The sequence below is a fragment of the Neofelis nebulosa genome, chromosome 2 (genome assembly GCF_028018385.1).
Source record: "Neofelis nebulosa isolate mNeoNeb1 chromosome 2, mNeoNeb1.pri, whole genome shotgun sequence".
NCBI classification, from domain to species: Eukaryota; Metazoa; Chordata; class Mammalia; order Carnivora; family Felidae; genus Neofelis; species Neofelis nebulosa.
In genome coordinates, this window is record NC_080783.1 from 105179932 (window position 1) to 105196264 (window position 16333).

At 38.6% G+C, this 16333-nt stretch overlaps 1 protein-coding gene across 28 annotated transcripts in view; it reads right to left on the reverse strand.

Annotated features, from left to right (window-relative positions):
• CLASP1 (cytoplasmic linker associated protein 1) overlaps positions 1 to 16333 on the reverse strand; it is a 270587-nt gene that overhangs the window by 147666 nt on the left and 106588 nt on the right. For all 28 annotated transcript variants that reach the window (XM_058715571.1, XM_058715563.1, XM_058715570.1 and 25 more), the window contains exon 8: positions 6315 to 6382. In XM_058715571.1, coding sequence (XP_058571554.1) covers positions 6315 to 6382 — 68 coding nt within the window. The remainder of the gene's footprint in view (positions 1 to 6314; positions 6383 to 16333) is intronic.

A 16333-nucleotide genomic window follows, 5' to 3' on the forward strand; every position in this document is an offset into this window, starting at 1 on the left:
CCCTTACCAAAATACCAATAGCATTTTTCATAAAATCAGAATTATCTTAAGGTTTGTATGGAAAAAAGATCTTAAATGCCAAAGCAATCTTGGGAAAGAAGAACAAAGCTGGAGATCTCACAATTCCAGATTTCAAGATATACTACAAAACTACGATAATCAAAACAGCACAGTACTGGCACAAAAACCGACATACAGATCCATGGAACAGAATAGAGGGCCTAGAAATAAATCCATGTTTGTATAGTCAATTAATCTCTGACAAAGGAAGAATATACAATGGGGAAAAGACTATCTTTTCAATAAATGATATTGGGAAAACCTGACAGCTACACACAAAACTGGACCACGTTCTTACACCATACACAAAAATAAACTCAAAATGGATTAAAGACCTAAAGGTGATACCTAAAACTCGTAAAAGGAAACAGAGGCAGTAATTTCTTGGACCTCAACCTTAGCAGTATCTTTATTGTCTCCTTAAGCAAGAGAAACAAAAGCAAAAATAAACTATTAGGACTACATCAAAATAAAAAACTTTTGCACAATAAAGGAAACCACTGACAAAATGAAAAGGCAATTTACTAAAGAGAAGATATTTGCAAATGCTATATCCAACACAGAGTTAATATCCAACATATATAAAGAACTTACACAACTAAACACCAAGAAAACAGTCAATCCAATAAAAATATGGACAGAGAACCTGAATAGCCATTTTCCCAAAGACATACAGATGGCCAACAGACATATGAAAAGATGCTCAACATCACTAATCATCAGGGAAATGCAAATCAAAACCATAATTAGGTATCACCTTACACCTGTCATATAGACAGAATCAAAAAGAAATAATAAGTGTTGGCAAGTGTTGCAGAGAAAAAGGAACCCTTGTGCACTGTTCACAGGAATGTAAATTTGTGCAACCACTGTAGAAAACACTATGGAGGTTCCTCAAAAAATCAGAAACACCATATGATCCTAGAGTATTTACCAAGAGAAAACAAAAACACTAATTTGAAAAGATACATGCACCCATGTTTATTGCAGCATTATTTACAATAGCCAAGATATGAAAGCAATCCAAGTGTCCATTAATAGATGAATGGATAAAGATGAGGTGTGTGTGTGTGTGTGTGTGTGCACGTGCATGAATATTCCACATAATGGAATAATACTCAGCCATAAAAAGGAGTGAGATCTTGCCATCTGTAACAACGTGGATGGACCCAAACGGTACTATGCTAAGTGAAACAACCCAGACAGAAAAAGACAAATATCATATCTTACTTACATGTGGAATCTAAAACACAAATGAATGAATAAAGAGACAAAAAGCAGAAACAAAGCCATAAATAGAGAATAAACTGATGGTTGCCAAGGGGAGAAGGGTAGAAAAATAGCCAAAATGGGTGAAGGGGAATGGAAGGCACAGGCTTCCAGTTATGGAATGAGTAAGTCTCATGGATGAAAGGTATAGCATAAGGAATACAGTATTAACTGCAAAAGCACTGTATGATGACATAGGGTGGCTACACCTGTGGTGAGCACAGCATAACCTATAGAGTTGCTGAATCACTATGTTGTGGATCCAAAACTAATGTGACATTGTGTTGAATGATACTTTCAATCAAAGAAAATAAAAACACAAACAACACTTAAGAGAAAAAAAGGGAGGGCAAAAGACTTCAATAGAGATTTTTCTATAGAAGATCTACAAATGAGCACATGAAAAAACACTCAACACTGTTAGTCATTAGGGAAATGCAAATCAAAACCACAATGACACTTCATACCCACTACGATGGCTATAATCAAAGAGACAGACAATAACAAGTATTGACTTAAATGTGAATAAATCACAACTCTTATACGTTGTTGGTGGGAATGTAAAATGGGACACATTTAGAAAATTATGTGCCAGTTAGGCAAAAAGTTAAACACAGAGTTACCACATGACCCAGCAATTCCACAGCAAGGGAATTTCAATTCCTACATAAAACATCTCCACATAAAAACATTCAGACAAATTATTCACAGTAGCATTCCTCACAATAGTCAAAAAGTGGAAACAACCCAAATGTCCATCAACTGATGAATGGATAACATAAGGTCGTATCTATACAGCAGTGAAATATTATTTAACCATAAAAAGGAATGAAATACAGATACATGCTACTCCACGGGTAAACCCTGAAAACATTATGCTAAGTGAAAGAAGTCATATACAAAAAGCCATAAAATCTATGACTGCACTTATATAAAATGTCCTGAATAAGCAACTCCCTAGAGACAGAAAGCAGGCTGTCAGGGACTGGGAGAAGAAAACAGGGAGTGCTAATGATCATAGGTCTCCTTGGAGGTGATAAAAATATTATGGAATTAGATAACTGCACAGTTTTGTAAATATACAAAACAACACAGAAGTATACACTTTAAAGAAGTAAATTTTTGTCTATAGATTATATCTCAGTATTTATTACGTTTTAAAAAATGTTTGTTTATTTTAAAGAGAAAGATAAAGCATGAGCCGGGGAGGGACAGAGAGAGGGGGAGACACAGAGTCCGAAGCAGACTCCAGGCTCTGAGCTGTCAGCACAGATCCTGCCGTGGGGCTCAAACCCAAGAGTGTGAGATCATGACCTGAGCCAAAGTCGGACGCTTAACCAACTGAGCTACCCAGGCACCCCCATTATATCTCAATATTTAAAATAAGCTGATGATTTCCCCTCCAAAAATAATCCAACACCTGCTTGTGATAAAAACTTAAATAGGAATAGATGAGAACTGCCTCATCTTGCTCAAGAATATCTACAAAAACAACTACAACTAACATCATGCTTAGTTGTGAAGGACCTAAGACTGGGAACAATGTAAGGATGTCTACTCTCACCACTTGTACTTAATGTAGTGGAAGAAATTCTAGCCAATGCCATAAGGCAAGAAAAACAAAAAGTATACAGATCTCAAAGAGATAAAACTATTCCTATTTGCAGATGATTTGTTTATGCAGAAAATGCCAAGGAATCTACAAAAATTCTAAGAACCAATAGAAGAGTTCAGAAAAGTCAGAGTCTACCTACATAAGGAGCAAACTGGAGAAAGCAGTAAGCAGAGCAGTCAATGGTCTGATGTCCAGAGCAATTAAAAAACTGGTTCCACTGGGAATCAATGGGCAAAAAACCCCCAAAATTAGAAGGGGGGATGGGTTTTATTATGTTCTGACTATGGTTTCTCTATGCTATCAGGATGTTCAATGACTCAAGAAAAGAAAGAAATTAAGTGGTTTGCTTTTGACAGCTACTGAACATCTTACCTAAGTCTCTCAAAGTTACAGTAAAGAGACTAAAGTTCTCTGGGTTAAGAATTCTAAAATCTTTATATATATGCCTTATTCTGTTTTGGCCCTAACAATTAAAAAATAATACTACATATATTCAGAAGAAAGCTGAAATTTTAAGGCCTTCAGGAAGTTTTGAATTAAAATTTCCTTACCATCTATTATTTTTAACCCAAATGCCTAAAAGTACTGTTTTCATTCTCAGTCCTTACCGCTTTACCACATATACCGCACATATAGGGACATGCAGGGGCAGTATTTACATGTGGACATTTAGAATAAAATGTTGCTATGATGCACCCAATACCACAGGATTTTAGTATTCTTGACGATTAAATCCTGTGTGTCATGTTCATTAAAACTCAGTATACACACACTTTCCCAGACAAGCCTCCAGCATGGGTGTGGTCCTTCTCCCTGTGCCAGCAGCATAATGGGATTCTGTTTCATAGCTATAATTTATAACACAGGCTATAAAGCACAAACTCACTTTTCAGCCACCGCCCTTACCTCTTTACCTGGTACTTTCTATCTTGGTACCAACAAGTTTTAAACTGGGAAAACACACCAACTACGTGCACGCACACACACACACACACACTTAGGAGCCCGTGTCTTGCAACTGGCTGGGCTGCCCTGCCTGGCCACACCAGCAGTGCCACTCATCACTGGATGGCCAGAGTCCTGGTCCCAGCTCCACCACAGATACGTTGTAAAGCACATATAAAAGTATATACAAAAGCAGGGGATGGGACATCTGGCTGGCTCAGTCGGGAGGTCAGGCAACTCTCCATCTTGGGATTTTAAGTTCAAGCCCCATGTTGACGAGAGATTACTCAAAAAGAAAATCTTCAGGGGCACCCGGGGGCCTCAGTCAGTTAAGCATCCAACTCTTGATTTCAGCTCAGGTCACGATCTCATGGTTCATGGGATCAAGCCCCACATTGAGCTTGGCACTGACAGGGTTGAGAGTGTTTGGGATTCTCTCTCTGCCCCTCTCCTGCTTGCGCACATGTGCCCTTTCTCTCAAATAAGTAAACTTTAAAAGAAAAATGAATAGGCGTGCCTGAGTGGTTCAGCTGGTTATACATCTGACTCTCGATTTCAGCTCAGTCATGATTTTGCGTTTCATTGAGATGGAGCCCCATGTCAGGCTCTGCACTGACAGTGCTGGGCCTGCTTGGGATTCTCTCCCTCCCTCTCTCTCTGCCCTTCCCTCTCTCAAAATAAATAAGTAAATAAGTTCTTTTAAAAAAAAAAAAAAGTAGGAGGCAATGTACAGAAATTATGCCATAATAAAATTACATACAAATTATATAGTTACAGAAAATGAACTACAAGTGAATATGCAATAAATGAAAACTGATTTGTTGGTGATAGCATAATTATAGTAAATATTCTTTTTCCCCTCTTAATATTATGTTTTTACAAACATACGAAAGAGAAGAGGGATTAATGAAAGTATGTTTAGAGGTCTTTAAGCATTTTATAAGAAACATACTATCCAATGACAAATTCCCTACTGATATGGTAGGTACACAGCTGAGCAGAGGTCCAAAGACCGGGATCCTGTTTCTGCTCTGCCTTTATGTACTAGGAGGAACTTTCCTGAAAGTGACAAACTCTTTTTTACAACCTCAAGATATTCAAAACGTGAAAGCTATGTGGTGATCTAAGAGCCCTGAAATCACCATGATGCAATGAGCTATCTGAGAGTTAGAAAAAGTCCTTGTTGGCAACTGCCTTATGAGGACTTCACTCATACAGTGATTCACTTGTCTTTTCTTCCCCTTCTGGAATCACAAGAAATATCCACTTGTCCTCAAACATCCTCACAAGGTATAGTAAAAGGAATACAGGTACCAGAAACAGTAAGTCACAATTCAAGACTAAGTTATTTTGTTTATTTATTCCACAATATTTATTGCACACCTATACCACATGCCAGGGACCTTTTGAGGCACTAAAGGTAAAGAAAGGAATAATACAAAGTCCTTGCCCTCGTGAACAAACATTTTGCAGTGATACGCAGTAAGAAGGAACATTAAACAGGATGAAGGCACAGAGTACCCTTCGAACACTGGATATGCTATACTGGCTGACCTCGGTAATGGAGTGTGTCTGCAGCCGAGATCTGGATGGAATGAGAAGGAGAGCCACGGGGACACCCAGGGGACAAATGTTTCAAGCAGAAAGAACTGTAAGCACAGAGGCCCTGAAGCAGGAGAAGCGTGGAATGTTCAAAATTAGTAAGGAGGCCAATGGAAGTAGAGCCAAGAGAACCTTGGAGAAGAACATCACGATATCAGAATGGTAGCCAGCGTCAGATCGTGTCAGGGCCTGGTGGGCCATGGTGAGCTACCGAACTGCAGTCTCTGTGTGATGGAAAACCTCTGGAGGATTCTGAACAGGGGATTAACACCACTCGAGTTACATTCTAAAAGGATTACTCTGGGGGCGCCTGGCTGGCTCAGCTGGCAGAGCGTGTGACTCCGTCTCAGGGTCGTGAGTTCGAGCCTTATGATGGGCGTGAAGCCTACTTAAATTTCAAAAATTGAAAAATAATAAAAACAGAAGGATCCCTCTGATGGCTGTATGGAAAACAGCCCGTGGGCGGCGGGAGAGAGTAACAGCAAGGACAGTGGTTGCGTGTCTACCGTGACAGCACAGAGAAAAGAGCACGACAGCTCGGTAGCAGGAGAAGGGCAACGACTGCGGCAGAGGCCCAGGGAGTCCAAATGTGCTTGTAACAGTAAAGCCAACAGGATTAGTTCCCGAATTCAGTGCGAGCTACAAAAGAAAGCCAACAACCTCATAGCTTCTGGCCTGGGAAAGGGGGAGGGTCAATGAAGGTTAAGTCTTCAGACCTAGAAACTGTTCTCAAGGTATCAAATTCAGCTGTTCAGAAATAGCACGAGCATTTCGGACCTAAAACTGAAAAGGCAAAAATAGAACAACTGCTTTTTCTACTCACCGTTTGCTGATTGGATCATGTTTCCAGATTTTTGGACTTCATCAAATTTTGTAAAAATTACATTCAACCTGTATGAAAAAAAAGCACACATATATGTAAAGACTGTTAACAATCACTGTTCACAGTCAATTATATTAAAACACTAATGTGAAACTGAATCACACTCCAAAAAAAAGTCAACGATATAAACCCACTTAATAACAAAAACAGTAACTACATTAATAACATTAATAACATCCAATAATAACCAAGCACTTACAGACCAAGCACTGACTTAGGGCTCTCTCTGAAAAATCTTGTTTAATCCTTACCACAGCCATGTATGAGATCATCATCCCCATTTTACAGATGAAGAAATCAAGACCCAGTAACTTGCTTAGGGTAACACAGTCATGGTAGAAGATGGTAGAAGATGCTAGCCCGGAGAGTAAGAATCCAGAGCCCGTGATCTCAGACACTGCATTAAACTGACTACTCGACACAAAATGTATACATTATGAAAAGCCTGTATTTCTCCTATTTCTCAGCACAGACTCTTATTGTTCAAATGCACCAACATTACAAATATAAAGGCTTTTCTGTGACTTACACTTAATTCAGAAATGCTTAAGTAATTTCTCCAGAAACAAACAGTGACTAGGTAATCTTTAATTGAAAAAAATCTACATGACATTTTCTATTAATGGATCATTTTCACCTTGACACTTTAATTGAAACAAAATCCCTTAAACCAGTCAAAATATTCCATCCTAGTGACACCAATAATGAGAGGAAAACGGGGTGGGGTAGATGGGTGCTAATCTCGCCTGGTAGAAAAAGTCAAGAAAAAACTAGGCTTTCCCAAGCCAAAACAGATACACTGGAATAAGTGTAAAGGCAGAGATTCGAAAGCAATATATTTTTGTGTTCAAACCTACACCACCCATTCCAGGGACCAGACTAGAAATTTTAGCACTTGCTTACAAACCATTCTGTCATACAAGCTCTAATCATTTCAAACATGTTTGTCTTTTCTTCGCAACTAGAATGGGCTCTTCTTCAGGACAGGGATGGGAACCATGTACTTTTGGTATTCTGTACGTCATGCAGGAGAGTTACATCACGGCGTGAAGACTGTTCCTGCCCTCACTACAGAAACTGCACACATTCTGGCCTCCGTTCCTTCAGAGTTCATTCACTGAGTCTAGTACTGAGCTGGCCAGATGCTGAGGTGTGTAAAGTCCCTAATTTCTACAGCTTCTACTTCATTCTTTCCTACTTAGGATGCTACATTCTAAGTCACAGGGGAGCCAAAACTACACATCAGCAAAGAGAGGTAAAATGGAGGGGATAAAGGGGCCTGACACACTGCCTCTCCCCCTTCCCACACCATGGCAGAGATCAACCTTCTTGGCCCATCTTTCCATCTAAGGCCAGATATAGCCTCAAAATCCTTCCCCGACCTGCTCCAGACAGCCATTACCAATTAATCAAAGTTGGCACCACTGAATTACAAAAAACTTGTGTCACCTGAGGACCAGATATGAGTAAAACTCACTTTCAAATCCAAAGGCTACTAAAGATCTGGAAAAATGTCTTAGAATCAATTTCCTGTGATGTTTCCATCACCTTCCCTTTTATGAGCACCAAAGATCTCCAGTGGCATAAAAAAGCACATAAATAATATCACTACACAGGTTGCCAGGGCATGCCCTGACCAACTTACCACTTTATTGTGTCACAACTACACCCTCTGACGTGAGCATGCCTGCAAGTTTGCAAGGTAGGGACAAGGTATACCTCTAGCCTCGCTGGTCCTAAAATTACTGCGAGGGGCAAGTATTTCATCCGTTCCTGGTAGAGTAGTCACCTTGTCAATGGCAACTGAGAACAAGACTGTAGACTCATCTGGGGTAATGTCTACTCACTGGGGCCACATTACCCCCAACTAGCAGGCCCAAACAACTAGGGATGAGAAGGCTAAAATGATTGCTGCCTTTTCGGTACCTGCACTTTCATGCAGAAATCCCTCGGGAAGGCATGCCTTTCCCTCTACCCACACCCGTCTCAGTAGCTGCACCTCATTCTCTACTCAGCGATGCCTATACGGCGGCTCCTAAGAAGGCTACCACCTCAAGAGACCAGTAACCTGGCTTCAGGACAGTCTAACCCCCACAGAGCATTCCTTAGGAATGGCTTTCGTCTGCTAGCTCTGAACACAGCAATACACAACGCCACCCTCGGACTAGCGAATTTGCACAGGCCAAACAGGGTGAGTTTTATACATTCAGAGACACTGAATGATGTGTCGAAGTAACGATTACCCTCTGAAGCCACCAAGTGTTTTTCATTTTTGTCTGTGAAATCTCTGGATCTCAAATCTGAATTAAATTTCTTTACTATTCTCACAAATAACTAGTACCATTTCTTCCTGGTTTTTCTGAATTCAAAATTTATATCCAACTCCTCAATCCCAACTGGCATTGCTTTTTTTTTTAGTGTGAGATCTAGTTATTCCTTCCTAGAATATCCTATAATATAAATTTAAAATAATTTCCTAAAAGCACTAGTAAGCTCACAGTCAACAAGCTCCACTCATACACTCAGAGCTAAGTGACTTTTTAGTCTACTACTCTTAAATGTGAGCAGACAAACCAATTCAAAGATGTGTGAGCAAAGCTTCTAAAGTGAAAAAGGGAGTCCCAAGATGAACAAACGTATACCCCAGAATCCCAATTCAGAGGAAAGAAGAAGAATGAGAAGTTTTTAAAATATATCATTAATACTCCCAAAGAGATAAAGAAAATAGTGCGATTACAAAAGCAAACAGGGAAGGAGACCTTCAAAATGACAGAAAATCTGCTCCTCCAAAGAGCAAAGCAAACATTCGCAAAATATGTCAAAATCAAGTTTTTCAAAGCTCTGGAAATTAAACAAAGGTTTGCTACAGTCCAAGGAGCCCTCTTCAAGGAAAACTGCTCAATCTTGGTAAGGACAGCAAGCTTTTCACTGTTTTGCTGTGTCTTATTTCCATCACCAACTCACCAGCTGAAAATCAAAAGCCTCACAATCATAATAGTTTGAAAACCAGCAGCCTCAAAGCCACTGGGAAGAGCTGAGCAAGTCTGGAGCACCATAAAAATCCCCATTCCAAGAGAACTGTAATGATTTGACCTGTCTGGCATATCCTAGAATCCCCATTCGCAGGGTTTTATTTTACATGATTCACAGCACATTCAGTAGGAGAGACTCTTACACCTGAAGCCAAGATCAAAAAGAATCAGCAACAACTGCTTAACATGGCAACTGCCTAAGATGATGACAACTGGGGCAAAGACACTGACCAAAAAGCTTACAAAGAAAAATGGAGAATGAGATGTCCACAGGGGACTTTGAAAAAAATCTGACACATTCCTGGGAATCTGAAAGACTATGCATAGGTGCAAGACTGTAGGAAAGTCTAAGAAAAGACCTGAGAACACACTAATGTCTCATCGCTGGCTGACCTTGACGCTCTGCACAAGCAGACAGAAAAGGGGAAGGCAGAGATGCATAAACTGCCCACCAGAACACGGAAAACATTCCCCAACATACACAGACAGCACTTCAGCAAAGGCTGCGAGGCTGACTGGTTGGTTTAAGGCATCCAAGGAAATGTCTATCAAATCATTAGCTAGACACTATGCTAACCGAGTAGAGACTTCAGTAGCCATACACATAAGAAAAAAATATAGACTTTATGGAATTAGTTCAGGAAAATTACTAAACAAGCAGGGAGGAACAAACACCAAGAACAACAAATCTGCAGAGAAAAACAGACTGTGATGTCCAAAGGTGCACAATATATTATTTTAAATGACCCGTTTCAACAAAAAATTTATCCATGTAAAGAAGCAAGAAAATATGGCCCATACGGAGAAAAAAAACAAAAATCAGTCATCAGAAACTATCCTTAAAGGAAGCCCAGAGACTGAACTTATTAGATGAATATTTGAAATCAACTATTATAAGTATGTTGAAAATAAGTAAAGGAGATTATTTCTAAAGAACTGAAGGTAAGTATAAGAACGTCTCACCAAATAGAGAATATCACTGAAGAGACAGAAAACATAAGAATCCTATAGAGATTCTACAAATGAAAAGTATAAAACTGAAATAAAAAATTCACTAGATGGGGTGCCTGACTGGACTGGTTGATAGAGCATGCAAATCCTGATCTCTGGGTTGTGGGTTTGAGCCCCACGTTGGGCATAGAGATTACTTTAAAAAAACAAAATCTTAAAAAAAAAAAAATTCACAAGAGGGCTCAACAACAAATTTGAGTTGAGAGAAGAAAAAAGCTGCAACCTTGAAGAGGAGTCAATTGACAATATTCTGTCTGAGAAACAAAAGAAAAGGAACAGGGCACAAACAAACAAACAAACCAGAGCCTAAGAGTTCATGTTCTTATAATGTACCAACATATATACATATATACGTACCAACAAAACATATAATGAAATACCAGAAGAAAGAAAAAAGGACAGAATATATGGAGAAATAATGGCCAAAAACTTCTCACATTTTATATAAAATTTTAACCTACATATTCAAGAAGCTCAACAAACTCCAAATAGAATAAACTTAAAGAGATCCTAACCAACACACGAGAAACAAACTGCTGGAAGAAAAGACAAAATCTTGAAAGCAACAACAGGGAAGGCACTCTTTATGTACAACGAATCCTCAATAAAATAAATAAATAATTTCTCATTAAAAAAAAAGAAAAAAAAAACAGTGGAGATCAAGTGGCAGTGATTTCAAAGTCTTAAAATTTTAAATCTGAACCAAGTATACCTCAATAATTTGAAAATAAATACATAACACACATTAAAAAACAACAACAAACCTAAAAATCTCAACCAAGAATTCTGTATCCAACAAAATTACCCTTCAAAAACGAAGCAGAGAATCCTCTCCGGACCAATGATATTTCAGTCTGTACATGAACTAATTTTAGGCTCTGGGTAGGGGAAAATGAAGAATTTAAGACATTCCTAGATAAACAAAAAAAACAGAGGAGTCCTTCAGACTGAAATGAAAAGAGACTATACATTAGCCCAAATCCACATGAAGATATAAAAAACACCAGTAAAAATAACTACAAAGATAAACATAAAACTTAGGTAAACATAACAGACAGTATAAATATATATATTTTTTGTTTTTAACTCTTCTCGTCTCCTACATAACTTAACGGGAAACTACATAAATCCGTAATTATAAAACTGTGTGTGTTGGTGAGCTGTAATATATAAAGACATATAAATAAACACGACAGAAGAAAGGAAGGGAGAAAACAGAAAAGTAAAGTTTTTAATACTGAAATTAATTAAGGGTAATAATTCTAACTAAGCTTCTATAAATTAAGATGTCAACTGAAATCCCCAGAGCAAACACTAAGAAAATAATTCCAAAAAAGAATAGTAAAAGAAACAAGAAAATTAAAATGGTACACAAAAAAATATTTTTCACATAAAATAAGGGAGTAACAGGGAAGAAACAAAGGAGTCATGACATACAAAACACAAACAGCAAAATAGCAGAAATAAAATCTATCTCATTGATACGACATTAAATATGAATGAATTAAACACTCCATTGAAACGGCAAAGATGATCAGACTGAATAAATAACACTCAACTATATGCTACCTACAAGAGATTCAGGTTAGATACAAAGACAGAGACAGAAAATAATAGGACAGAAAAACATACTCCATGCAAACAGTGCTCAAAAGAGGTCTGAAGTGGCTATACTATTATCAGACAGCATAGACTTTAAGACGAAAATTGCTATCAGCGACAAGGACATTTTACAATGACAAAAGGGTCAACATATCATGAAGATATAGTAATTTTATGTACCTAAGAACAGAGCCCCAAAATATATGAAGCAAAAGGCGACAGAACTGAAGAGAGAAATAAATAATTTAGCGGTATTAATTGGAGACTTCAATATCACACATTTCAATAATTAACAAAATACAGATACTTCTCAAGTGCACCTGGAACATTCTCCAGGGAAGATCACACGCCAGAACACAAAACAAGCCTAAAACAAAATTCAAAGAAATGAAATCACAGAACATAGAAATTATGATCTATAACCGCAGTTAAGATAAAATTAGAAATCAATGACAAGTAAAAATGAGAAAATCACAAATAATGTAAAAAATTAATAAAACACAAATAACACAACAGCACTTAAATAACAGTTAAATAGCACTTAAAACACTAACATAACACTTAATAACAAAGAGGTCAAAGATAAAAGCAAACGGCAAATTAAAAAATACTCCAATACGAATAAAAATGAACACAATACGCACAACACGGTATGCAGCTTTAGTAGTACTTACAAAGAAATTTACAGGTGTAATGCCTACATTAAAACAGAAGATATTAGGGGTGCCTGGGTGGCTCAGTCAGTTAAGCGTCCAACTTTGGCTCAGGTCAGGATCTCACAGTTCCTGAGTTCGAGCCCCATATCAGGCTCTGTGCTAACGGCTCAGAGTCTGGAGCCCGCTTCAGATTCTGTTGTCTTCCCTCTCTCTGTGCCCCTCCCCCACTCACACTCTATGTATGTGTGTCTCTCTCAAAAATAAATAAACCTTAAAAAAAATTTTTTAAAGAAGATATTAAATCAATAACCTAACTTTCTATCTTAAAAAACTGGGAACTCAAACCAGGCAAAAGGAAGGAAAAAATAAAGATTAAAGCAGAAATATATGAAATAGGAACCAGAAAAACAGTAACAATCAAGAAGTCAAAACTTAGTTCTTTGGAAAAAAAAAAACCAAATTTGACAAATCTTTAATGTGATCAGAAAAAAAAAAAAAAAAGACACAGATTACTAAACTTAAAAGATAAAGGAAGGCACAGTACAACTATCCTTACAAAAATAAAAACAAACAAAAAAAAGCCTATAAACTGTGTGTTAAAAATTAGATAACCTTAAGTGGACAAATTCCTAGACAGTCACAAACTACCAAAAGGGACTCAAAAGGAGACAAAATCTGAACAGGCCTATAACCAAGTAAAGAGACTGGATTATAACACCTAGGGGTGTCCGGCTGGCTCAGCTGGAAGAGCATGCGACTCTTGATCTCTGGGCAGTATTCCCCAAACTCAATGTGAATTCAGTTTCTACCAAATTCCTAGCTGCCCTTTTCCCAGAAATTGACAAGTACATCCTGAAATTCATGTGGACCTGCAAGGCACCCAGATTAACCAAAACAATCTTGAGAAGAACAAACTTGGATTTCAAAATTTACTACAAAGCTGGTACAGTGAGGTACCAGGAGGACAGACATACAGATCAACGAAATTACAAAAAGAAATCCTTACATTAACAGTCAAGTGATCTTCAAGAAAGGTAAAGAAAATTTCTAAAAACCACAATGAGGTACGCCTTGGGATGGCTATTATCAAAAATAAAACAACACAAAAACACAAAAACCACCACCTTTGGCACTGCTGATAGGAATGCAAAATGGTACAACACCTCTGGAAAACGGTATGGTGATTTCTCAAAAACCTAAACCTAACAGGATACGATCCAGCAAGTCCACTTCTAAAATCTAACCAAAAGAACTGGACGCAAGGAACGTAGGAGCTACCTGCGCATCCATTTTCATAGCAGCATTATTCACAATAGCCAAAAGGTGGAAACGAGTGCCCATCAACAGAGGAATGGATAAACAACAGAGGAATGGATAAGGACACACAGTGAAATCGTATTCAGCGATACGAGGGAATGACTCATGCTACAGTGTGACTGAACTCTGAACACACCGTGGTAAGTGAAAGAAGGCAGTCGGAAAAGTTACACTTTGTGTGATTTTATCTGCAGATCTCAAAACAGGCAAATCCATAGGAATAAAAAATAGACGAGTGGTTGCCAGTCTGGGTGGAAGGAAGGAATGGAGAGTGACTGCTAATGGAAACAGGGATTCTTCTCAAATGTTCTAAAACTTGATAGCAGTGATGGTTACATAACTTTCTAAATACAGTGAAAACTGAACTGTTCACTCTTAAAGGGGAAATGGTAAATTATGAAAAATACGAAAGTTATGGTATAAGAATATTTCAAGAAGGCTCTTACTTTAGAAAACCCGAAACAATGCTATAAAAAGGGAATGTACAATTATAACAAAAAAGGAAAAAATTTTAAATCAAATATCCAATAATGGAATGGTTGGAAGATAAATTTGAGAAAATCTCCCAGAAGGTGGAGCAAAATTATCAAGACAGAAATGGGAGGAAAAAATGAAATCAGAGGACTGGTCCAAGTCCCTGCCCAGACTGAAAGCCCCTCCAAGCGCACTGCACAAAAAAATGAGTATAGTCTCGTAAAAGCCCCATTGACATAAAGTTTCAGACAAACTCTGGGTGCAAAGAGAACCAAAGTTATCTACATAGGATGAAGAATCAGAAGGACTTTGGAGTTCTCAGTAGAAACACTGAAAGCTGGACACAATGGGGCACTGGCTTTAACATTCTGGAAAAAGCCTTCCAATCTGGAGTTCTAAACCGCAGCACACTATTAATATCAAGATAGAACAAAGACTCCTCAAAGTCAAAATAGTTTTCTTTCTCCATGTCTCTTCTCGGACAGCTACTGAAGAATATGCACAACTCAAGTGAGACAGAAAACCAGGAAAGAGAAGATGTGGTCTTTGAGAAACAGGTGCACCGGCTAAGAAGACAGAAGTGAAGCCCCAGGATGATGACAACAGAGAGACGTCAGGACGATAAAGGAAGAGATGGTGAGGGCAGCCAGTCCAGACTGGAGCAGGTTCAAGGGCAGTGTGTAGACGGTACTAGCACACGGTAAGCATGGAGACAACTACTCAAATAAAAGTAAGACCATCATTAACCCAGGGAAAACAAAAGGTTGTGCAGAAAAAAAGGGTAAAGCCATCAGTTCCCCGGGTACAGTGGGCTATAAATAGCACACACGGTCATAATATAAACAAAATGCTGTCATAACCACAAGTAAAACATAGCTACAACTGGTGGACAAGGAGATGTCAAATGGCTTGGCATGGTCAGGAGGAGCTGAAATTCATCCTCTGTCATGCAAAGTACAATTCTTATAGCGACAGAAACCACATAGGACAACACGTGCACGGTATTTACAACCACAGAGACAGGGCAGTCAGCACCCACTGTTTGCCTCTGGGGGGAGATGGCAGAAGGGTAAGGGACTGCCTTTCTTCTGTGTATCTTATAAATTGAGTCAACTCTGTGTAAATGCCTCGCATATAAGATAAAAGTTAAAAATGAAGGAACATCACAGAACACATTTCTCCTCTGCTTTTGCCTTGGGCCCTCTCTATACCACTAAAGCTTACACAAGCAACTTAAAAGTAAGTTTCAATTCTTCCCTTAGCAACACAACTGTTAGTAATGACTAGTGGATGTTCATAAAATTTTTAAGTTGAGGTAGCAAAACAAATACACTGACAGAGCCATGCAAAACTATAGGTGTGCGAGGCCAGTGCTAACAAATGCAGCAGAGGACCAGGCCACAGCTCCATCTACGAATTAAAGGACCTTCAGGTTTAAAGCAGCTACTGTTTGAGGAGTCTGGTTCCCAAATGACGGTCTCAGAAGCAATTTAACACCATAAACTTCGTGAACTAAAATCTGTCATGGTGGATAAAGATATTTTCTGGAATGTGCCATGGGGTGACAGTGAATGTCAAAGTGGGCTAAAAGCCTGTGTCTAGGAAAGAAGCCACAAGGAACTACAGGTGTGCCACACATGTCTCACAAATACCGCACGACACCATGGCATCTTACAAAGTCAGGCAGAAATTCATCACGTTACTTTCTGACCACACCATGTGCACGAACTGCGAAGACAGTGTGTGTAAGACTGTAAAATGCTATACTGACCAAACTCAACTATGCGGAGACCTTCTGATGTGCAGAAGATGTTGTTGACTATCTCCACGTCATCTGGTTGCATGTGATTTTAGCCACCAGACAGAT